The sequence below is a fragment of the Equus quagga genome, chromosome 16 (genome assembly GCF_021613505.1).
Source record: "Equus quagga isolate Etosha38 chromosome 16, UCLA_HA_Equagga_1.0, whole genome shotgun sequence".
NCBI classification, from domain to species: Eukaryota; Metazoa; Chordata; class Mammalia; order Perissodactyla; family Equidae; genus Equus; species Equus quagga.
The window spans coordinates 27,217,937-27,244,129 of NC_060282.1; the positions used below are offsets into that span (position 1 = coordinate 27,217,937).

Below are 26,193 nucleotides of genomic sequence, written 5' to 3' on the forward strand. Positions count from 1 at the left end.
GGTCTGGTGCGTGATTTTTGAGGCAGCACTGGGAACTAAGGCTGCTTATATAGGCAAGGCTACTCCTGAAGGGTATAGGATGTCATAATCAGAAATTTGACTTCACTAGAGATGATGCAGTTCAAAAGTAGCATCTGTTTGATAGTTATTTGTAATACCATTAAATTGTCATAATCACAAAGAAAATGAAGAAAAATTTTAAAAGCCTGTTGTATACAGTTTTTACATTTCTGAAATGTTTTGTTGAATGCCAAAAAGTCCTTTATTTGTTTAAGAGAAATAATATAAACTCATTAATATTTAATAGGATTATTTATGCAATTATCTATAATATTTTTCAAACTATTATTTTGGTTAGAAACTCTTAATTATGTTCAATAAATGAAAGAAATTGAGCAATATCCTAATCAACAAATAATAAGAGTTAATGATACACAATGGATTACCTCTTAGAACAAAGAATTGAGAGTCTGACTGCTCTTCCTAAAGGGACACAATGACTAGTGGATTTAAATTTTAGATCTTGAAATTTCAGGTCTTGGAAACCAACATCTTTGAGAGAAAGGCATACTAGAAATATAATTTAAGCATCTTTATTCATGATCCTTAATTTAAAAAGTAAAGTTAAATACCTAACTCAGGAAAGTCAGATCAGAACTGTAGAGGGGTTGGAAGATGAATGAGATAAATCTCTGTCCTAATCAAGTGTAAACTTAGCTACGTCCAAAGTGGTTTTTCCCTATATTTGTGGTTATTTATCCAACTATGTTACAACCAGCTATTTTTATAAAATGAGCAATCAAGGAATGCTAATATTTTCTAAATTAGTTATCTGAATCAAACTCAAGAATGTGGGAAAAAACTTGCCCTTGGTAATGAATGACCATGAGAACAAATGATGTATCAGTGTATTTTATGAGCAGTTCCTTTACATAATTAGACCACCGTCTCTCCTATCTGTCTAGAGGCTACTCCCAGGAAATGGCATTTAATTTGTTAGCTTTGAATTCACATAATCTAAAGTGAATGTTCACAAAATGATGCTCTGAGTTCAAACTGATCCCCAGATACTCCTTAAGTATTATTAGATCTCTGAGTTCTTCACGTAAGAGAAAGACAAACAAAAAACTAGGAACTGTATTTAGGCAATCTAAGGACAGTATTAACTGTATTTTTCAAAAACCACATGATGGAATCCAATAGAAGATGACACGATGATCACCAAATTTTTAAACATTGTGTTGGGGGGCCTAACTGAGACATGAAAATATTTGCTGGGTGCTCCCTTTTAATTGGAACAAAATTCCAAAAATCGTCTCGGATTAAAGTACTACAAAAAGCCTGTAAAGTTACATTAAACCATTAATTTTTATCAAATCATAGCTTAATAGAAGAAGTTAAAATATTCTCCAGGTAAAAAAAAGACCTTTCTTTTTGGAGAAATTAAATAAATGCCTCACTAAATAGTTACACTTGGTAATATTGTCACTTAAAAATACTCCAGTTATAAGTCCTGTTTTTAAACAAGGTCAGTGAGTCTAAATTAAAATAAGAATTATAAACAGAAAAGTAGAGAAGTACAGAGAAAGAGACGAGAAAAAGAAACAGAGTAGGAAAAAGAGGGTCAAGTAGGACAGAGGAACAAATAAAGAGAGGAAAGAAAAGAGAAAATGATACATTGAGTGGACAGTGGTGAAATCAGTGCCAGAGCACGCCTATGTTCTTTTAATTAATTAAAAAGATTTTGGAATATTCTTCATGTTTTCAAATCTATTGTCTACTCAATAAGGACATTAACATAGTATTTGCAAAGAACTGAGTACACGCAAGAGAATGGGGGAGAATGAACAAGGAAGTTTAAGTACAGCTTTACAGACTTAAAATGACTAATCCTTTCTGCTCTAGTCTTTAAGGACAAATTTATGAAACAAGCTATGGCAGCATTTTTGGGTGCTTTGTTAATAACAAATTTATTGACAAGCAGTTACAATGCGTTTGGTGGATCAAATGCTGCATAGAGCAGCTGTAGTTTGCTACAGTGTCCAGCAGGGCAAACTCGAAGGCGATCTGATCACTCAGTGTAGACTCCAGTACATTACTTCCAGAAACTCTGGAAAATGGACCCAGCACAGTGGCTTTTTTGTAAATAATCCATTTTGTTTGTGGAAAGGACACCTTAATTTCTCTCAGGTTTCAAAATGGTAAAATCTTTCCTTAATGGAGAAACATCTATTTTGTGGTAATGGAAGAATCTGTCCACTTGTGGAGGCAGGTTATATTAACTAAACATTAAAATTTCAAAGAACTTCTCTATGTGTTTAGAAGCCCCCAAAATTACTGGGGTAAAAACACAGTAACATCTGTCAGAGAAAACTGTTTTTTAATGCATATAAACAAGGAACATAAGAAAAATTTTTAAAAAATTAAGTTTTGATGCTATGAAAAGTGAAATGCCTAGGCAGTGGGTACTGGGAATAATAGTTGTGTGTGTGTGTGTGTGTGTATTATAAACAAGGGAGTTATATTAACTTTTGTCCATTGAGAAGACACCTGTTTCACTGCGCATCTTTGGTATTTCATTTGTGACAGTCTCTGAGATAAAAGTTCTGCCCACATGGTAACATAAGGAAGGAATCACAACAGGGAAATAACAGTCTCAGAGTCAACACTACGAATACCAGCAACAGATGCAGAAGACATTAAAGTTTGCTATAAAAAGGACAGACGGCATGGTTTTTAAAAATTTTTTAACCAAGAAAGTAGACTCTTTCTATATTCCTAAAGGAATATTTTAAATAGTAAAAGTTTCAGGAAACATGGCAGGTGTTCTGTCTTGGGAAATGGAAATTTGGCTAAGATTTCTTTCAACAAGTATTTTCTGTGTCTGATTTTCCTACTCAGTCATGAGGTTTTCAGAAAAAAAAAAACTAGATTATCTGATGGCGCAGTTACTAGACAGATGTGCCTTGATTTTTATTTACTTAAAAGGTAAATGCTGACAAATAGGACAATTTTTAGCATATAGTGCTCTTTCCCTCCTTAAACTTGAAATCTTGACATTTTAACTTTGGAATGCCAGATTATTATTATTATTAATAATATCAAACAAATATGTTCCTTCTGCCCAATGTATCTTTTCCATGCCATAGTCTCATTAGTATTTCTAGATGCCCATTTTGATCATTTCATATCATTGTTTTCGTTTTACCTACTAAAGAAAGTCAACAATTCATTTTCTCCCATAATTTTACATCTACATATTGCTTTAAAAGGGGAAACCTTGTGCAGTGATGGTATTTGCAAATATAAGAGTGCTCAAAGATCTCAGGACATAGTCTCTGAGGAAGGCAATGGTACATGTTGCCATAATGAATAGAGTTCTCTCTTCCCACACCTGAGAACACTCATACAGCTAATAATTTTGCTGTAAATCCTGGGAAAACTCAGGTAGCCTGAAAAAGTCTTTCCAACCCATGCAATACTTGGAGTGCTGGTATGCATATCCAAAGGCATAAAAAATAGTCATAAAATAGTAAATGCCCAGAAATGTATCCATTTAACTCTAGCTTATAAATAACAAAATATTCAATTCAGTACAATATTTATTTTACTACTTTTCATCCTTGACCAATATGCTTAAGAGAGAGTACATTAGATCTTAATGAGTTTAGTTTTATAATCACTAGAAATGGTTTCCTACCTGGGGATAACTAGATAATTGATTATTTGAGAAAAATAGTGATTTTAAGATTGATTGTATTTTTACTTTAACAATTTTGTTATAACTAGTTTATGCACATCTCATAAGTTAAATTATTAATATTTGTCATTTCTACTTTCAGTGCCATTAACTCAGAACATATTACATACAAATATGTGTAATTGATCTTCATAAACACATTTCATTTCTTAACCATATCAGGCCATTACAGTTTTGTCATAGTTTGTTTCCTCTTTTCTTTTAATCAAAATTTATTTCATGGTCTTCTAACTGACTTTTCACCTCTTTGTGATGTTGATTTAGAGATATTTTTAGCCTAAGTTTCTGAATTCCAGAAACATTGTGTTTTTGTATTCCTAAACTGTCTCTAGTTATGTATTGAGCTAATAACACTGATCCTGGTCTCTGGGTTTTCTCCCAGTAAAGCCAATGACGTTTTAGCTATATATAGAAGCTTTTCGTCTAAGTCAATCACAAAATTCTTGGCACTTTAATATAAATCTTTACATATTTCCTTTATATTCCTAGAGTTTTTATGTGAAACCTATTGATCTTACACATACAGAAACATACTCTGATGACAACAGAAAAAGATATCCTTTGTCTAAAATGCAAACTGACCACCTCACTTCCAAGCTTAAAACCATTCAATAATAGTGTTAACATTTGATGAGAACTGACTATGTCTTTGGCACTAGTCTAAGTAGTAAGCCTGTATTGCTTTTTTTAAGCATCACAATATTCCTATGAAGTTGGAATTTTTGCATCCCATTTTATAGGTGAAGGAACTGAGGCATAGAAACCATCTCAGACTTTACGAAAAAGAGCAAGAAACTAGTAGAGCCAGGATGCACACAGAGGTTGTTCTTAATAACTGAATTTTCCCTCCATTATCTACAGAAGGAAAATACAATTCCCTGCATTGGTTAAGACTATAAGGCTGTTCACAATCTATATCCTGTCTCCCTTTTCAGCTTCATTTTTTGCTGCCTTTCTCAAAACACTCCCTCTCTTTTCGATAAAAGAAGGAAAAATCACTTGAAACTCCATTCATTTAACACGCTACTTTGTCTGCCAGAACATCACACTCACCTTCCCCCTCCTTATCGTGAATTGGTAAAATCTATCATTTTTTAGTACTCACATAGGTTATTCCTTATGAAATAATTATTTAAACAAAGGACAACCTTCATTTATTTTGATTGTTCCACTAGAATAATGGTCTTTTAAAACAACCCCCCTCCTTCTCCACCAAGAGTTTCTTTAGAGCATAGTTGCTTATGTTGTCAATCAATCTTTGCATTTCCAGCATTTAATAAGATACAGAGTACACAGTAGGTGTTCAGTAATACTTATTTAATGAACAAATGGTACCTACATATCAGACTCTAACATTTTATCATTTAACTTAGCATTATTAGGTAGGCTAAAGTTTGATAAGGATCTAACACTGAATATTCAATTAGTTATTCAGAGTATTGCTAAGTTAAACATTAATTAGGGTAAACTTAAGTAAAGTAAGTAAATAAAAAGTTAAGGATCAAGGTAAATGTGAGCAAAGCCTGCACCACAACATCTTCCTAAACCATTGCTGCCCATCAGTGACCGTTAAGTCGGAATTGTTCCTTCTAAAAAAACTTATCCACAGACATTCGTTACATGTTACCTAATAGGTATTTGACAGATATTTCTTTAGTAGATTAATTAATTAATTCCAAGTTACATTATATCAGAAAAAAAGTCTGCAGGCTTGCCATTGCATTTTTCTACAACTCTTCAAACTAGTAGACCAGATCATATTGAATTCGCCCTTGATTATCACCAACTTCAACATTATTCTCAGACTATTATCTTGTAATGATAAACGTTGAATGCCAAATGTTAATTCTAGAGTATTAAAAAACTCTCAAATATAGCATAAACATAGAAATAATAGTTATTTTTTATCCATTATTTAGAGAAAGATTTAAAATTGAGAACATGTTATATATTTAAAATAACAAGATCTTCACTATCACTGAATACAACCTCTTGTGCAAAGACGTATGATTTGATTCCTGGTCCTTTTTCACATAAGTGCAAATCCACTATTTTTTGTCTTCATTTTCAATAAATTTATACATGGGTTGTCTTTTCAAATTCATGAAGGAGTTTTTCCTTTAGCAAAATGTTGTTACTGGGAGTCTTAGCAGTAATTAAGCTTTCTTTCCCTCCCTGTCTCCCTCTCTCAATGCATTAAAGACTCATTAAAATCATTATGGAATACTAGGAAGTATTATATAAATAAGTAAATAAATATATATATGTAATCAGATCAGATATGAATGATATGATTAACAACATTTTCTACTCCAGATTGATTGCCTTGTGAACAGAATTGGAAAGAATAATTTTGGGTTATAAATAAATGTTAGAGATGTGCAGAACGGAGGTTTTAATGCTTTCAGCCAGGGTAACTAGCTAGAGTAATTTGACAGCAGACATAACTCTATGCAATTTTGATATGGATTTGTCCCTAGATTCATTTGTTTGGTTTTGGCTGCAACAGCAGGTTAATTGATCCAAGTTCCATTAAAAAATTTTGCCCAGAGAGCATCTTTGACTGCCAAGGACATAATTTTACAAAATTTATACTTATGGAGCTGCAAATGAGTCAATATTTTGTTTGCCTTGGCTAAGCAGGAGAGAATCCTTTGCAACATTTATACAAAAATTCTCTTTTTCTTTTTTGATTCCTACAAATAACCTATTGATTTTGTCACTTAAAAGGAACGAAAAATAATTCTTAAAGAAGACATTTTTAAATTACCTTTTAATTACTCAGAGGTCATCTGTGTAAATAAAAAAAGGACTGTAAAATATGAGTTGCAAGGTTTTCAGATATTTCTATTCAATTTTTTTTTTCTTTTTGAGGAAGATTAGCCCTGAGCTAACGTCTGCCACCAATCCTCCTCTTTTTGCTGGGGAAGGCTGGCCCTGAGCTAACATCCATGCCCATCTTCCTCTACTTTATACGTGGGACGCCTACCACAGCATAGCTTGCCAAGCGGTGCTGTGTCCGCACCCAGGATCCAAACCAGCGAACCCTGGGCTGCCAAAGTGGAACGTGGGCACTTAACCGCTGCACCACTGGGCCAGCCCCTCTGTTCTGTTTTCTTTAGTGAACATAAAATAAATGGTTGCAAAAAAATAAGAGAGGCTGTCAATATATGACTTCTCCTGCTTGTCTGATTACCTTATCATGTTACTTTCTTCCTTGAAACAATCATATTCAACAGATGAGCTGGTCCAATGCAAATTTTTCTAGAAAAATAGAAGGAAGTATGTTCTTGTACCCCCCAATTCTCTGCTAGTACTAATTTATCTAATAGATAAGTGATTTTATTATGTCCAAAGTAATCCATGTTCATTATAAAATTTTTGAAAATACAAGGCAAGACATATAAGTCAGCAGTAATTTCATAATCAAGAATCATAACCACTGCTAATTTTTGGCATGTTTCCTTTTGGTCAGTTTTCTCTGTGGCTATATGCATATAGGAATTTTTCTCTTTCTTTTGAGGAAGATTAACCCTGAGCTGACATCTGCTGCCAGCCCTCCTCTTTTTGCTGAGGAAGACTGGCCCTAAGCTAACATCCGTGCCCATCTTCCTCTACTTTATACATGGGACGCCTACCACAGCATGGCTTGCCAAGCAATGCCATGTCCCCACCCGGGATCTGAACTGGTGAACCCCAGGCCGCCGAAGCAGAACGTGCAAAATTAACCACTGTGCCACTGGGCCGGCCCCCATATACTAATTTTTAACTTACAAAGTTGCTATTACATAGTTTATAGAGTTTTGTATCACATTTTTTAAGTTAAAACTCTTTCATAAGTATTTTCCTATCTCTATATATACTAGGTACAAACCTATCTTAAAAACTAGGTTTCTATGTTCTATGGCATCACCATGCCATAGTTTTATTTATCCTCCTCCCAGAGGAGGAAATCACCACTTCTGGCTATTAATAGTCGTCTGTGTATATGACCCTGAATGGGGTACTTAATAGAAAGAACAGAGAAATGAATGTATAAAAAATTTGGCCTTCACAATAAGAATGACTGTGAGAATGACCTTAATGGTGAAGACTAATAAATGAACTATTCAGGACTCCCAAGAAACTAAGATTGTACCAAAGGAAGGTGAAATGATATTGATAAGACATACATGTTTATATCATAATTCACTTTTTTTTCTATTCAGTAATTCCTGTAAAGGACTCTATGAAATCAGAGAAATTTAATGTGTAAGGCCCATTAATGGGTATTAAATGAGAATAAAACAAATGTAAGACAGTTTCTATCTATTCTTGGATCTCAAAATCTGGTTGGGGAAGCAAGACATTAAGTTAGCCCTTGCAATTTTAAAAGTAGATCATAATTTAATTGTACCTTATCTTTCTTAAGTCCATAAATTCAAGATTACAAAAAATCAAGAAATATGAAACACGACATATGTTTGGAAACCAAACTAATTAAGCCAACGGGCATTGAATTCCAGTCCACAGACTCCCCTAATCTCTTTTAGGACTGTCTCAATTGGATTCCCAAATGACCAATTTACTCCTCCTCTTTACCGTCTTACTTTCTGATCTAATCGTAACTCTGTCATTACTGCTTTTATGTCGTTTTCTATCCTTAAATGTCACCTAATTTGGCATGATTTTTAGCTACTGTGACCACTGTGTCATCAAAGTATCTTCCATTTGCAGAAGTAGACATTTGTGTTTATTAAGAAATGATCAATATTGAGATTCACTTTCTTTTTTATACTGTTCACTCATTCATACAGCCCGCGATTTTGAGTGCTTCCTTAAGACGCTGTGCTCTAAACTGCCCTTAGAGCCTAGAGCTTCCATTCTCAGAGGGGAGATAAATATTGAACAAATTACAGTTACTTACTTATTATTAGTTTATGTTAAGTGCCACAAAGGAGATGTAGAGGGTGGTGCTATGAAAGCATGTATCAGAGGGAAATAGCATGGTGAATGAATGAATGAATTTCATTAACTATGAAATTAATATGTATGTATAATGATTTTGGAGTGGTGACTACTTCCTCTCATCCAGTCAAATATGTGTTAGATTAGCTTCAAAATGTGAGTTACAAAGAAATGGATAATAAACATTGGCTTTTATTGATGATAAAAAGGTTTTAATAATAATATGCTCACGTTTTGGCAAAACATGAGTATATTATATTTGCCACATGTTTTGGCAAAAAAAAATCAAACAATCTTCTAAACCTTTAGATGAATTATTTATGGTAAGCCTTCTATGTGTAGTATGTTTTATTCCTTTATGTTGAAAATTAGATTGTTAATGTAAAAATAATGAAAGTATTTTGAATTTTATCATTATCTCCCTTTCATAAATAACTGATTTCAAATGTTACATAGTACTTTTTAAATCTCAGTGAATTACGTGTTTTTCTCCTTTCTGATTACAGTATGTTTGGAAGACAAATCTTTCTTATAATTATATTTTTTAAATCTTATATATAATAAGTATGTCAAAATATATCTCGTGATACTCAGCCATAAAAAAGGACAAAGTCGTCCCATTCACAACAACATGGATAGACCTTGAGGGTATTATGTTGAGTGAAATAAGCCAGACAGAGAAAGATGAACTCTATATGACTCCACTCATAGGTGGTAGTTAACATATGGACAAAGAGAACTGATCGGTGGTTACCAGGGGAAAGGGGGGTGAGGGGAGGGCACTAGGGGTGAAGTGGTGTACCTACAACATGACTAATGATAACGTACAACTGTAATTTCACAAGGTTGTTAACTATCATAATCTTAATTAAAAAAAAAAAGTCCATTCTGTATGAAGGAAGAAAGAACCAAGTGATATGGATGAAATAGCAAATAGTTTTCAGTCATTTTGCTAAGAATGTTTTACAATTATAATTTTATTCTCAAAATAATTATTTTTATTTTTTATTTGGGGATTTTCTTTTTTTGTTCGTTTTACAGTAGAAGACATTTAGGCTGGGAGTTAAAAAGGAATTTAAGTGTAATCGCACAGCTATTTAATGGTTAGCCACCCCTGGTGGTCTGGTGGTCTAGTGGTTAATATTTGGCGCTCTCACTGCCTCAGCCCAGGTTCATGTCTCAGTCAGGGAACCACACCCATGCATCTGTCGGTTGTCAAACTGTGGCAGCTGTGTGTTGCTGAGATGCTGAAAGCTATGCCACCAGTATTTCAAAAACCAGTAGGGTCACCCATGGTGGACAGGTTTCAGCAGAGATTCCAGACTAGACAGACTAGGAAGAAGGACCTGGCCACCCAATTTTGAAAAAAATTTTCCATGAAAACCCCTGAATAGCAGCTGAGCACTGTCTGGTATAACTCCAGAAGGTGAGAGGATGGCGCCAAAAGACCAGGCAGGGTTCTGCTCTGCTGTACACAGGGTCACTAGCAGTCAGAATTGGCTCCATGGCACTAACAACAAATTTAATGGTTAGTGCCGTGAAATTTCAACAGAAATAGTTTATGGTGAGTTCCAAAGCACATTTCTCAACATCTACAGGTAAATCTTGTTCACTGAACATTCTTTTTTCTTCTTAATAAATCCCATTTTATTGCTTTTGAAGGTGATACAGTTGTAACCATATGCTTTGCCATTCTGTGTGCGCAAATGTACATTCTTTGTACATCAATTTTGGAAAGTTGTTTGCATTTTCATTTGTCTCAAGGTATTTTTTTTATTTTCTCTTTGATTTATTTGCTTACCTATTGGTTGTTTAGTAGCACGCTCTTTAGTATCGGTGTGTTTGTGTTTTTTCCGGTTTTCTTCTTGTAATTGATTTCTAGTTTCATACTGTTGTGGTTAGAAAAGATGCTTGTCATGACTTCAGTCTTCTTCAACTTGTAGTGACTTGTTTTGTGGCCTAACATGTGATTTACCCTGGGGAATGTTCCATGTACACTTGGAAAGAATGTCTATTCTGCAGTTTTTGGATGTAATGTTCTGTATTTATCTGTTAATACCATCTGGTTTAATGTGTCATTTAAAGTTAATGTTTCTTTATTGATTTTCTGTCTCAGTGATCTAGCCATTGATCTAAGTGGCTTATTAAACTTTCCTGCTGTTACTCTATTACTGTCAATTTTTTCCTTGATGTATGTTAATATTTGCTTTGTATATTTAGCTGCTCCTAGATTGGTTGCACAAACATTTGCAATTGTTATATCTTCTTCTTGGATTGACTTCTTTAATATTATGTAATGTCCCTTTGTCTTTTGTTACTGTCTTTGTTTTAAAGTCTATTTTGTCTGATATGAGTGATGCTACCCCAGCTTCCTTCTCATTTTTGTTTGCGTGGAAAATCTTCTGTCCCTTCACATTCAGTTTGTGTATTTCTTTAGATCTAAAGTGAGTCTCTTGCAGGCAACGTATAGATGGGTCTTGTTTTTTATCCATTCAGCCACCCTGTATCCTTTTATTGAAGTGTTTAGTCTATTTACATTTAAGGTAATTATTGATAGGTATGTATTTATTACCATTTTGTTAATTGTTTTCTGATTGTTTTTGTAGTTCTTCTCTGTTCCCTTTTTTCTTCTCTTTGTTCCTTACTTTGTGATTTGATGACTTTTTTAGTATTATATTTGGTTTCTTTCTCTTACTTTTTGTATATCTATTGTAGGTTTTTGGTTTGTGGTTACTATGAGGTTCTTATGTATCAACTTATATATATAGCAGTCTATTTTAAGGTGATAGTTGCTTAAGTTTGAATGCATTCTAAAAGCACTACATTTTTAATCCCCCCTTCATGTTTTATGTTTATGGCATGGTATTTTACATCTTTTATTTTGTATATCCCTTATCTACTTATTGTAGTTATACTTGATTTAACTAGTTTTGTCTTTGGACCTTCATGTTAGCTTTTAAAGTTATTGATCTACTAATTGTATTATATATTTGCCTTTACCAGTTACATTTTTTTCTTTCATATATTTTCTTATTCCTAGGTGTGACCTGTTCTTTTTCACTTAGAGAAGACCTTTTAATATATTTTGTGAGGCCGCTTTAGTGGTGATAACTCCTTTAGTTTTTGCTTGTGTGGAAAGTTTTTTTATCTCTCCTTCTATTTTAAATGATAACTTCGCTGGGTAGAGTATTCTTGGTTGTAAGTTTTTCCTTTTCAGCACTTTAATTTTATATCCTGCTATTCCCTTCTGCCCTGCAAAGTTTCTGCTGAAAAATCAGAAGATAGTCTTATACAGGGGTTCCCTTATATGTGACTAGATGTTTTTTCTCTTGTTGCTTTTAAGATTCTCTTTTTATCTTTCACTTTTACCATTACTTATAATATGTCTTGGTGTGGATCTCTTTGGGTTCATCTTGTTTGGTATTCTCTGTGCTTCCAGGACCTGGATATCTGTTTCCTTCTCCAAGGTGGGGAAGTTTTCAGCCATTATTTCTTCAAATCAATTTTCTGCCCCTTCCTCTCCCTCATCTCTTTCTGGGACACCACAATGCAAATGTTAGTAAACTTGATATTGTCCCAGAGTTCCCTTAAATTGTCCTCATTTTTAAAAATTCTTTCTTCTTTTTGCTTTTCTGATTGGTTGACTTCCACTATTTTGTCTTCCAGATTGCTAATTTGTTCCTCCATATAATCTAATCTGCTGTTGATTCTCTGTACTGTATTTTTTTCATTTCAGTTATTGTATTCTTCAGCTCTAAGTGGTTCTTTCTTATACTTTCTGACTCTTTGTTGAAGTTCTCATTTTGTGCCGCCATTCTTCTCCTGTGTTCCAGTGATCATTTTTATGACCATTTCTTTGAACTCTTTATTGGATAGATTACTTATCTGTTTCATTAGGGGTTTTATTCTGGAGTTTTATCTTGCTCTTTCCTTTAGAACATATTCCCTTGTCTCTTCATTTTGTCTGACTCTCTGTGTTTGTTTCTATGAGTCAACCCATACAGCTACCTTTCCCATTCCTGAGGAAGTAACTTTGTATAGGAGCATCTCCTGTGTAAGCTAAGTGTGCCAGGTGACTTTGGTAGACTGCTGGAACTGGATCAGTCACAGTCCAGGGGTTCTCAGGGCTCTCTGCACTGTCGCCACCCTGTTGATCACAGAACATTCTTAATGTTTCAATTAAAATCTAGTTTTAATGACAAAGGTGTTCAACTTTGGTAATTTAATATGCATGATTTAAGCATTCATTGTTTGAAAGTTACTTATATTATTATCATTTCATATTATTAGCAATTGGCTTGGATTCCTGTCCTGAACCACAGACTCCTAGCAGTGGAATTAAAATTGGAGACAGATATATGGTTGGTGATGTGATATCCTTTCAGTGTGATCAAGGCTATTCTCTTCAGGTAAGCCTATTTTAAAATTATGGTTTCAATTTTCATTGCCCTTTCAGAATATGTTAACGACTGATGGTTGACAATCCACAACTTTAAAACAATATTGATCTCAGGCTGCATAGTTTAGCTTTAAGTGAGAGTTTATTCAATTTGTCAAGAAAATACGTGCATGAGAGAAGTTGCTGGAATGGACTAAATTTTTTTGTTTGCAAGCAACCAAAAATGATTTTTGAACCAAAATTAATCTTTGCTTCACTTTTTTCTCTGTTCACTTAGGATATGACAATTGAACTTCTGGATCTTTAGAATTTGAAAACATAAGTGAAGTACTACTTAAAGCATTAAATGAAACTTCCTTGCAAATAACTTCCCCTAATTACTGAAAATCAGCTACCAGTGTATTTTGCTAAAAAAAGTGAATTTGCAATATGTATTCTGATTTTATGTATTTATATTGATCTTCTTTTGTAGGTTTTCTGGAAGGTCTCAAAATTATGGTCTCATAAAAATCTCCCTAAATGATAGACCCATTAAGAAACTAAGAAAAAAATTGAAGCAGAAAGTATTTCACATGTTAAGTAAACAAATTCCCTTAGGAAGAAAAATTAAAAATTAATAATTTATAGTCTTTAAAGTTGTATCACAAATTATTAGTCTCAGAAGTTCAGTCAAATCTTTCTGGACTTTATATTTCAATTGAAAATTTAATATACCTTAACTGACTTGTTTTCATATTTTTATGAAAGAATTTTATAATTGTTCTTTAACATATTTAATCTTGAATATTACAGCAATTTATCATAAAGAACTATGTTTATGACCATTTCATTTGTATAATCATTGCAGTATTTTAGTAGAACATATTTTGGTAGAAAAATGCTAAAACCATAATTCTAATGTGATATGGAGTCTTAAGTTTTCTACTGGGACCTTGTGATTTCTTACGTTTTACCACAAATGTATATAATTACCTTTTCTATTTTGTCATACTAAGATATCCAGTAGAAGTAAAAAAAAATCTATAAATTACAATATATATTTACGCTTGTCTTAATAATCATTCATTATGCTTTTAGACTTTTTCAAATGTCTCCTGAGCTGCACTGTCTTGTTTATATAGGGTCATTCTCACATTACCTGTATGCCTGGACCTGTAAGAAGATGGAATTACCCAATCCCAATTTGTTTAGGTAGGTTAAAGAAATATAAATCATTTATAAGCTTTATCAGAGTTTAAAGATACACCCTGTATATGATGTTGTTCAAACATATAGTTTGCCTTTTGTCAGCTTTTATGGAAATGATATTTTGAGATAAATGTTTCACATCATTTCTTTTATTTTTAAGTTTAAATTTTTACAATTTTTTTACCCCAAACTTTAATATGAATGGATGACTTAAAACTGTAGAAATTGAGAAAAGATACTAGGTTTTTTGATCCCCAGAGAGGTTTCTCAGTATGATATGATAGAAATACCCATAGTCAGAAAAATAAGTATATATTCTATTGCTTACTATTGAGTCAGAATAGGAAAAGAATCTGGAGTCTACCAGAGGGAGCATGACACACCATGAGTTGTCTTCAGTGGTGACAGGCAATCGAGATATGGAGTATATTGAAAGGGCACTGCAGGCTTTGAAAGTATGGGCCCAAGTTTTTGCCCTAACTTAGTATTGCTTCTAGTTATTTCTATCTACCCTTTAATTTTTTTCTCTTCCTCATTTCTGGCATCTGTTGGCAACCATTAATATACTGCGCTCTACAGAGTATGGAAAAAAAATGTGAGGGATGATGATCCCTATCTTTAAAAGATTTGTTTACCATTTAGAGTGGTAGAAATAAAAGAAATGAAATAAGAGAGTAATTTAGTGTTTAATTATACCATTGACTACATGATGGAATTTCAGACAGATGAGACTGGTGACTGAAGTCGTTGAGAAACATAGTTAGCCCATAAAATTTACACAGAATTTTGGATGATAAGTTTAGTTAAGATAGATAAATAAAGAAGACTTTTCTGGGTAAGAAAAAGGGCAAAGCAAAAGAATTGGCATGATTTGTATGACCTACCTCTGTAAAATGACCAAACCTGTATAATATTTGTTTGCTTGGGCTGCCGTAACAGAACAGCTCAGACTGGATGGCTTAGATAACAGAAATTTATTTTCTCACAGTTCTAGGACCTAGAAGTCCAAAATCAAGGTGCTGGCAGGGTTGCTTTCTTTTGAGGCCTCTCTCCTTGGCTTGTAGATGGCCGTCTTCTCCCTGCGTTTTCACATGGTCCTTTCTCTGTGAGCAAGCACTACTGATATCCCTTATTCTTCTTATAAAGACATCAGAACTATTCGATTAGGGCTCCACCCTTATGACTTCATTTAACCTTAAGTACCTCCTTAAAGGCCATATCTCCAAATACAGTCACATTGAGGATTAGAGTTTTAACATACAAATATTGGGGGGGACACAATTCAGCCTGTAAGGCCTATGTGCCATGTACACAATTCTCACTGGAGAGTCCTGGAAAATAAGCGTAAGGATGTGTTTAATTGGCAAATGATATTGAAAGCTTTCAGACTTGAGATTGGATGATATTTTTTAAAGGACATATTTCTTTAGGTAGTATAAATAACTTATAAATGCATGTAATGCCAATTATAAAATTATATATATAGACAGGTAGATATAATGCCTATTATATCTTATATATAAAACATATATATATGAGTAAAAACATATATATATATTTTACATGCACATATAAGTAAAAACAATATATATATAAGTAAAAACATATATATATAGGTAATGCCAATTTTATGAGCATGTTATGTGTGTGGGGTGTGTAAGTGTATGTATATCCAATTGAGTATAAAAAATTGGTGATATAAAAGAGTACAATGAACGAAACAAATAGCACATATATTCTGCTGGTACGAGAGCAGAGAATTTAGGTCTTCTGTTCATTATCATATCCCCAGTGCCTAGAACAGTTCTCATCTTAAGTAAGCTTCCAATAAATATTGTGTAATGAACAAATTAATATAAAGTTTTGGAATACCACAGTAAGTATTTTTTAAATAATGTTTTCTTTGTTGACATTGACTTAGAATAATTTCCCATACCATAACATGTTTTCAAAATTTTGATTTTTAAAATGGCTTCCTGGCATTACATAGTCTAATTTGTGTCATTATCCTCTTTTTGTTACAGTTTAGTTTTTTTGTCTTTTTGATATACATTTATAGGTCTTTTTAACATGGCTTCATGTACACTTCTAATTGTTTACCTAGGATTTTTCCTAAGTAAATTAATTATGTCATTGTATGTAACTGTTTAAATTTAAATACCATCTCAGTATTATATTACAATTTCCATCTTGCTATATTGCTCGCACCAATTATTACTCTTAAGAAATTGCTAACTTTTTAGGTAAAGTAATGATTTTGATTAAATCTGTATTTCCATTGTACATTGTTAACAAGGGAAATATTAGATGGAAGTATTTTAATAAAATTAAATTAGAAAGTTTAAATTTTATTATATAGCATGAATTGGCATGCAACTGTATGGAATACTTACCAGATTTTGATGTCCAATATATCTGTATTCAAATTTCAGCTAAGGTATGGTAGCTGTGTATGGCAAGTGTATAACTCTTTGAGCTTTTGTTTGCTTACCTGTTAAATGGGATAATAATGTCTGCCTTACAGGCCTATTGTGAGAATTAAATGAAAGAATGTGTTTAAAGTATTTCAGCCTGGGACAGACAAGGCATTCAGAGTGGTAGATAATGCAGTGAAATATAGGCAATAACTTAAGAGTCCAATAGTGGAGGATAGAATTTAAAAAAAAAGGAAGTGAAAATTGTAATGGAATATTTAGTGACATGGACAAAGTTTACAATATATAGTTAAGTATAAAAGGCTTAAAAAGATTCATACTATGATCCTACTTTCATTATATACATACACATATAAACACACGTGCATACATACATATTTTTTGGCAGAGAAAAAAAGGAATATAAAGATAAACAGGTTGTCTATGGGTAGTGGAATTAGAGGGCATTTTTCTTTATTTTCTACTCATTTTTTTGTATTTTATAGATTTTGGACAAGAACCTTGTACTATATTTTATACACAAAGTATCTGAAGTGACATAATGGTCATATTATAGGGAGAAACCGAAGTCAGGATCCTGACTCAGAGAACGTCTTAAAATTCTAGTCATCAGGTAACAAGGTTATAGCCTTGTGAACTGGAAAATAAACAGTCTGCTGGATATTTTGGTGGAAAGAAGAGAAAGTCACTTGAGAATTTGTGTCGTAGAGACCAATCAGAAAGAGGAATTAAAGATGATTTTATCTTGGAGGACTATAATATGGTTGTGTCCTTAACAAAAAGTATGTAGTGGAGCACAAAAGAGACTACACAAAGACCCTGGTAAAACACACAGAATTGTCACTAAAGGCCTAGGAGTGTGTGAGATTGCAGAGCACTGAGAAAATCGACATGAGTGTGAGCTGAAGGCAGGTGCATTTTTAGGATCTTCTTCGTATGTCTTTCATGGTTTGTCATTCTTTTTTTTCTCCTATTATCGTTTACTCTTTATCCTTTTTCCTGTGATTTTGGGATTTATACTCTGGAAAGGTGGGCAATGCAGACGACAGGATTGTCAGATCATACCAAAAGAGATGGAAAGTAGCAGAAGGAGAAGGACAATGAGCAGCTCAAAGACTTGAGATTGTGAAAGCAAGAAAGCAAAAGACAGTCCTCCTGTTCTTTTACTCAAACTTCAGAATAAAGCAAAACAAACCTACAATTGCAGTCTCGCCATAAACTTTCAAAATATTTTTGATTAGCCAAAATATTTTATCTCCCACTCGTTAATTATCAGGTTATGTGATGAATGTATGTGGATAATCAAATTTTAGAAAAATGAATTGGTGGACATTAATGGCATACATGTGTTGAAAATTGCTCTAGTTTAAGGATGGATGACCTGAGATTTCAGAAGGATGGAAAATATCAGGTGTAAATTTAGATCTCAAGTGTAATCACAAGTTTGAAAGAAAGGTTTATATGAATGAAGATTGAGTACACGATGATATACATATAATTATATATACCTATTTCCGTAGTAAAATCTGCTTGATACATAATTTATTCAGTTCACATAGTTAAAGATAGCTGTCAAACTGGTTATTGATATCATATAGGACATTGATAAAATTTCTACCTAATTTGCATTTATGATATATAACCTGAGGTTTGAGTATCTCTCTGTTGTTATTCTTAACGAGAAATAAATGAGCGAAATTTCAGGTAGGTGTTCTATAGGATAGCTTTCTAACTCGATGTGCAGTCACGAAATTTGATTCTTCAAACCACAGTTAACAGATGCGATTGCTCTTTTAATCCATGTTAAATAATTTTCTATATTCATGTTAAACTTAAAACTTGGGTAATTATCTGTTCTTATACTTTTTACTTAGCTTAGCAATAGTAAATCAGTATGATAGGGATTCAAAAACCAGTACCTTTATAAATTATGCCTCAATTCTCAAACTAGGGTACATGTTTTTACTTGTATTGTACTTCCCTATTCTTTGTCTAAATTCTTTTAGGACACAGTGAGGCCATATCCCATGTGTGATATTGTGAATCCCTCACATATTACCAATAGAAACCAATATTTTTCTTAAAATTCTATCTTTAGCCTCCTCAGAAAAAGAAGAAAACGAGGGAAATTTGTGTAAATGGTTCCCTCTTGAATATAGTACTTAGCACAGATGTTGTTGGCTTAATTTTATTCTGAATTATATCGTCTTTGGAATGAATCAAAACATTACTAGAAGTACTTAAGGATGAAAAACAAAATGCTCGCTGTGGAAAAGGACATGTGCTCCTTGTTTGATTGTATTCATTGCACGTGAGCTACTCCTTGCTGTGCAATAATTGATTTAGCTTGCATTTATTGTTGAGGAAGGAAATATGTTGTCTTTTTATGCTATTTTAGAAAGTGATTGTCAATTGATTATGTTTGATTACTAGTGTGTGGTAAATAAGAGTTGACAATATTCAAATTTATATCAAACAGTTTTAACTCAGAGAGTTGATTAAGACTTGAAATAATATCGATCTGTTTTTAATACAGTAAAGTATTCCACTACTCGGGCTTACGTGGAACCTGTTATCTTGCAGCTCAGTGTGGTGGTGCTATGTCAGATTTCAGTGGTGTGATCCTCAGCCCTGGATTTCCTGGAAACTACCCCAGCAGCTTAGATTGCACGTGGACAATAAAGCTGCCCGTAGGTTTTGGTATGTACATTAAAAACACGCGAAAAAGTTTTCAATATCATTAATGCATCCTTAAAAGAAATCCATGTCTAAAAAGAACTTATACAGTATTCACAAATTGGAGTTTACTTTGGGGGGACATACAGTTATGTAAATTGAGAAGTGAAATTTAGGTAATTGTTACTTAAGTCAAATATATTTCACCTGGATAATTAGAGGAATTATCACTTGGATAATTACAGGAATATGGGCATTTTCTAATTTCAGAGATAGATAGGTGATAGATAAATAACTTTATGATATTTTCTAATTTATATGTATAGATATAGCTTGAGTTAGATGTACGTGGCAATGATAAATTCAATATGATTTTCGTGTATAATTGTTTTTGTAACTGTTTTCTTATTGTTGTAACCAAGTAATACTTAGATAAATAATTTTCTGGTTATCTGTTGAATTCACCCAATATTCATTTTAAATAAATAAGATTTTACGTTTGAAAAGTAGTAAAAGTAGGCTTAAATACTCACATAGATGTAATACCTTTCTAGTTCTAATAAAACAATTCCCAGTGTTTTGGATATATTGCATTATATATATTGCATTTAATGATTTTTTCTCACATCACTAATATATTCTCTTGTAGCTTCTTCATATCCTATGAGTCTATAAATGCATAAAGAGAAGTGCTAGATTGAGGATAGACTTGTTCACTAAATCACAGAAGACTTGGATGAGTAGATACTCCTCAAAGCACAAACCTGACAGATTTAGAGCCGTTAAGAAATTCTGTACTATCTCACTTATTGAGGATTGAATTTAGGTACCTCATTACCCAGAAGCATCTATAGCCTCAGAATACAAATTCATATTTAAATGTTTTACATAAATTTACAGAAAACATAGTTTTGATAATTCTTTACTGAATACATATTTACTCCAGGTAATGTTGCTAAGTGCTGGGGATGAAATGCATAGTAAAACAGACTTTGTACCTTTCCCCAGATGAGTTACAGGTACAATGAGGAGACAAGTAGTCAAATATGCTATTACAATAAAGTATAATGAAGAGTACAGGATTGTACTTAGTACAGACATCTAGCCTAGTCCAGGAAATATAGAAAATCTTGCCAGAGGAAGTGATGCCTGGACTGTGGCTTTAAAGAAAGTAAGAATCAGCCCAAAAAAGAAGGTCAGTGTGTGGGGAATGGGAAAGAAATTCTACGTAAACAGAGTGACGCGGAAAGATGCAGATGAGAAAGCTAAAGAAATGTAACAAGAAATTTAACAAGTGTGAACAGTATGTGACTGGCCTGAGGTTTTGGGAGAACAGGAAGCCACTGTAAGAAAGATACTGGGGGATCTTCTAATGAGGATTATTCTGGCTGTAGTGTGGAGACACCCTTAGTTTGAAGTTGTAGTCCAATTTTATGTCCATTGCTTGAAAGAGAATAACCAGTATGGTTATTCTTATGTGTCTTTTACTGGCCACTTAAGAGGGCTTACCTCGTGTTGCTTATGGGGCTAAACGAATTATTTTAAAATAAATTACTAAACATGTTTTCAATAGTGTCATTATATCTTCCTCAACTTACTTCTTGCTAATGCTATCCTGATTTTAAAAATCAAGTTCATTGAAAATTAAAAAGAATACACATCTCTGTTTTAGAAATGAAAACATAAAAGATTTTCTGATTTGATTACATTTAAATAACCCCACTGTTATCTTTGAGTTTTGGTTAAATCAAATATTAGTTATAATAAATTTGAACAAGTAATTTGTAATTTTTGAGATAAAATTCAATCATATCAACAGTTAAAAAAGTATTTTCTCATGTCCATGAAACAATTATTGACAAGATAATTTGTGAAAAGAGGGCTCAGGAGAAAATTTTAGAAAAAAATATCCACATCTTGGAGCCTCACATATTAAGGCAGCATGTTGAAAGTTCAAGAAGTTTGTGTGATTGTACAGAAAATTGTTTAATATTTTAAAGCATATTTTCAATATTTCCCAAATTTGTTTGTCCATGGAACTCTTTTTCCATGTAACTCTTTTTTCATGAACAAAATGTTACTTGAGAACCCCATGTAGTTATTAAGAGCAAAAGTTTAGGAGCCAGAGTGTCTGAGTTTGAAATTCAGCTCTTTTAGGTCATTGTGTAAACTTTGCATATTGTTCAGCTTCTCTGTGCCTCAATTTCCTCATTCTCATGAGTAACTGTGAGCGTTAAATAAGCGTATATAAATACTTAAAACAATCCCTGGAGAAAAGAAAATGCTGAATAAATGTCAAATTTTGTTATTAGCAATTTGGAGAATGGTGGTTGTAAGAAAAACATCAAATTCACTAAACTTAAATATTAATTGCTTAGACAAACATACCTCAATGAGGCTTTTATTTTAATTTTCCATCCCAGAGACATTTCACTAAGTTGTATTTTAGTAATATTTATGTTGAGACTGTATTGCAATATAACAGCATATAATAATGATTACTAGATTTTATTGAGACTATTATATAAAATTTAGCATTATCTTCTGTCAAGCAAAATTCTAAAAGGGCACGCTGGTAAATTACATGCCTCTAAATAATATTTTCGAGAAGTTGGTTTATCTCCTGTAGTCGAATGACTAATTTCTAGTGCAATTGTGGAATCTGGTTATGTTAATATATAAAAACTTTGTAATCATATTTTGACCTCAAATTGGCCTTGTACAAAATACAAATAACTGAGTGGCTTTTTATCTTTGAAAATTGGTTGATACAATTTTAAATGGTGTTAAAGAGCAAGAAAGCCACTTAATTAGTTTTGCTATAGTGCCATTGTAGTAAAATGAGAGGTTTTCCCGTATGACAAATAGTGGGCATTTGAGAGCAATATTCTGTTACTTTGAACTCTAGCAAAACTAATTGTCCTGGGCAGACAGCAAACCCATGGCCCAGACCTTGAGGGTATGCCTCTTGAACTAAGTGGAAACATATCTAAGTACTTTCATGTGAGCCTGTGTGTTTGTGTGTGTATTAAATTTGGTAAAAAAAATAAAGTAGTATTATATTTGTTTTTATCCTTTAGGTGTACATCTCCAGTTTGTAAATTTTTCTACAGAAACCATACACGATTATTTGGAAGTAAGAAGTGGATCCTCAGAAACTAGTACTGTTATTGGCCGACTTAGTGGTCCTCAAATACCATCTTCCTTATTTAGCACGACCCATGAAACCAGCTTGTATTTTCACAGTGACTATTCACAAAACAAACAAGGGTTCCACATTGTATACCAAGGTGAGAGGAATAATAAGAAGTGAAATCTTATTTAGCCCCAAACTAGCTATTAGCAATCTAACTAACTCTAAGTTTTTTCTATTTTCTGTTTTAGTCAGAAAAAGGAACCTAAACCAAAGCAAGCTTCAACTAGGAAGACTTTTTTAATAATGCAACTTTCAGGCCACTATGTAGGAGGAATGGTGTCTTTCGGAGGCCTTAGAAAATCCTAGCCATGAAATAAGGATTGAGTTAGTCGTTTTTTGTTTTTTTTTTTTTTTTTTTTTACCTAATTAAGAAGTTGGAGGAGTTGAAAGAGTTTGTTTTTTGTTTTTTTGTTTTTTTTTTAAAGATTGGCACCTGGGCTAACAACTGTTGCCAATCTTTTTTTTTTCTCTGCTCTATCTCCCCAAACCCACCCTGCACACAGCTGTACATCTTAGTTGCATGTCCTTCTAGCTGTGGGATGTGGGATGCCATCTCAACGTGGCCTGACGAGCAGTGCCATGTCTGCGCCCAGGATCCAAACCCTGGGCCACCTCAGCGGAGCCCGCGACCTTAACCACTCGGCCATGAAGCCGGCCCCATGAGTTAGTCTTAATACACAATCAAATCAAGCAAGTCAAGGCAAAGCAGTTAAGCAAGGCAAACTGGATATCAGACGTTTATCTTTGCTCTTACGTCAAAAAGAGTGTATTAAAAAGATATTTTGTAGGACTCATGTATTATATGTAAAGTCATTTTTTTTTTACTTTATAATGATAGAATAATATGACGTTCCTTAATTCCATTCTACTGTCAGGAGAATATGAAATAAATACTTGGACAATCATATATATTAGGTTTATTTTTAATATAAAACTGCTACATGACCTTGAGCAGGACTGTGATCCCTTTTGAATAAAGAGTTTGGACTCAGGTAGGCCTAGGCTCAAATGTTGGCTCTCCCTGTTCAATCTGAAGTGGGCTACCGCTTGACTCCATTGCTTCATTTGCGTGATGGAGTTAGTAATAGTACCTCCCAGATAAGTTGTTTGAACTTCATATGATAAAATGAATATAAAATGAAAATAAAATTAATGTAAATGAATAATGTATTTCATTATTTAGGGCATTTTAGCTATTTTTATTATATTATTTCATATCTTAAAAGTCTATTGAAAATTATAATATTTTACACAAACAATGTAGTTGCACTAACTGCAGTTTTGAATCAAAATGAGCTTAAAACTTAGTTACATCTCTGCCCTAATTATGAAAGGATTTCATGAGTATGTGGTATTTCGTGTGTGAATTCCGGGACACGAGAGATCTTTGTGTTGTTCGTTGATGTACCTCAAGTGCCTAGAAGAGTAAAAGCACAATAAATATTTGCTGAATAAAAGTATATACTCAAAAGGAAATTGGAAAGTAATTAAAATAGACATTGTAACATCCAACTACATGGGTGTAAAATAATTACAATTTGTATTATGCATGCATACATAACTTAAGAGCATCACACATCATCCTTTACGTAAAATAGGAGTCATTTCTGCCAGCTCTAGGTACAGAATTAACCATGCTCCTGAGAAATTTAATTCTTTCAAAAACAATCGGGCAGTTGGTTGAGTTTCTTTTTTGGTGCTAGAAGATGGAGCTGTATTTGTGGTCATCTCTAGCCTTATGCCAAGCACTTTGCTATCTACCTTAAACCTGGCTCTATCTTCTTTCTCCCTGCCCCTGTTTTTCCTCTCCCTCTCAAAATAATGTTTTTATTTGAATGATAGAAAACTGTAATTTGAATTTTACTGCATTTTTAAGTGAACATACCTTTGAAAAAAGATTGCTTACCTAATAAAAGCATAAAAGATATAGAATTTGTTACTGTTATTGATAGAACATTAATATTGTTGACATGAGCTGTAATGTGTTACAATGATCACTATATATTACTTGTGAATTACGTTGAATTTTAAAACTACCTCTTATTTTACTGCGTTTATATCGTTGAGCAAATGTCATTTTTGAGAAATAGGTTAAGTTATACAGATTCACAGAATCAGTGTCATTTTTGGATGATTTTTATGATTAGACTTTAAGAACTTTCTGAATTTTTGAAAAAAGTGTAGGATACAATTAAGTGTATCCTTCTACTGAAGGACTTGGTTCCAAAATTAATGTTGTTACTGGCAACATTATTGGGTTTGTTAAGCCCTGTATTTTATATAATATTAGGATGGGAACTTTTCTCCTGAACATTTAAAATCTATTTCTCATACTTCCTCATTAAACTAAAAATCGTAGAAAGGTAAACATTGTCTAAATTATCACAGGATCACACATTTGTCTATGAGTCTTATTCTATTCCAAAGTTATCTAATTAACTAAACTTATTGTGGTAATCATTTTATAATATATGAAAGTCAAATTCTTATCCTGTACACCTTAAACTAATGCAGAGCCGTATGTCAATTATATCTGAATAAAAATGAGAAAAATTATCTTTTAAATGTGAGTGAAAATTGAAAGGGTTTATTTAATAGAATAATATATTCCAACTCCTAGTGATCAAATGATACACATTTGTCTTAAATTGGAATAACTCATTTGGCTTTGATCTTTTGTGTGTGTGGAGTATTAATTTAACTGAAAAAGATAGACTAAAAACACTTAGTATCTTAAAAGGATTGCTCATTCTGAAATCTCTAGTTTAAAAATTGGAGTTAATTTTAGTAAACATCGTAGGATAGCTTTTTCAACTTCAAATGTAAGTTTTTACATTATTTCACATTTTACAATATTTGCGGAATTTAGAATTGAATGGTCAGTAGCAAAATGGTTTCTGATTACTGGTAATTTAAATTTTATTAATTATAATACAATTTTTAACTTCTTAAAAATAAAGTCCTAAATATTAATAATATATGAATACACTCACTGTTTATAGGTTTAAAATTTATTCCACATTATTTGTTAAGCACCTATATGAAAGGCAATGGGCAAGGCCTATAGGATACAATGGTAAACAAAACTAACAGGAACTTCGATCTCATGTAGACTATAGAACAAGAAAAGTATGAATAAATAAACATGCAGTTATACTGCAGTGCTAAAAATATCATGATAAGTTGAGTACAAAAAATTTATATTAGAAGGAAATTTGTTTCCTAGTACTTTATGTTGTTAAATAACTTATTTAAAGGAATTCAACAGAGTGATATAGTGATTTGTTCCTTTCAGAGAAAAACTAGTGAAAAAAAAGTTTAGAAAGGCTCAGAATTAGGCTTACACATATGTTTCTTTTATTCTGTGTACATGCAATGTAACCAGGAAGCAATTGCATTCTATGTAAAAGAGTTCAGAATATATTTGATTAAAGCTGTGGCCATAAGAGTAGTTTAGATTTTCAGTAAAATTTATAATTTAGATAGGTTGCATAAGTGGGTGAAGAAAATGAATGCAGTTTTGTGAATCGTACTTAACATTTTAAATATGAAAATCATAGACATGAGAAGAAATTTATGTCACGCTGTCATT

The 26,193-nt window shown here is 32.8% G+C and overlaps 1 protein-coding gene across 1 annotated transcript in view; it reads left to right on the forward strand.

Annotated features, from left to right (window-relative positions):
• CSMD3 (CUB and Sushi multiple domains 3) overlaps nt 1-26,193 on the forward strand; it is a 1,175,747-nt gene that overhangs the window by 1,042,000 nt on the left and 107,554 nt on the right. The window contains exons 39-42 of the mRNA XM_046642300.1: nt 12,998-13,116; nt 14,228-14,297; nt 19,313-19,429; nt 22,486-22,695. Of these exons, the coding sequence (XP_046498256.1) occupies nt 12,998-13,116; nt 14,228-14,297; nt 19,313-19,429; nt 22,486-22,695 (516 nt within the window). The remainder of the gene's footprint in view (nt 1-12,997; nt 13,117-14,227; nt 14,298-19,312; nt 19,430-22,485; nt 22,696-26,193) is intronic.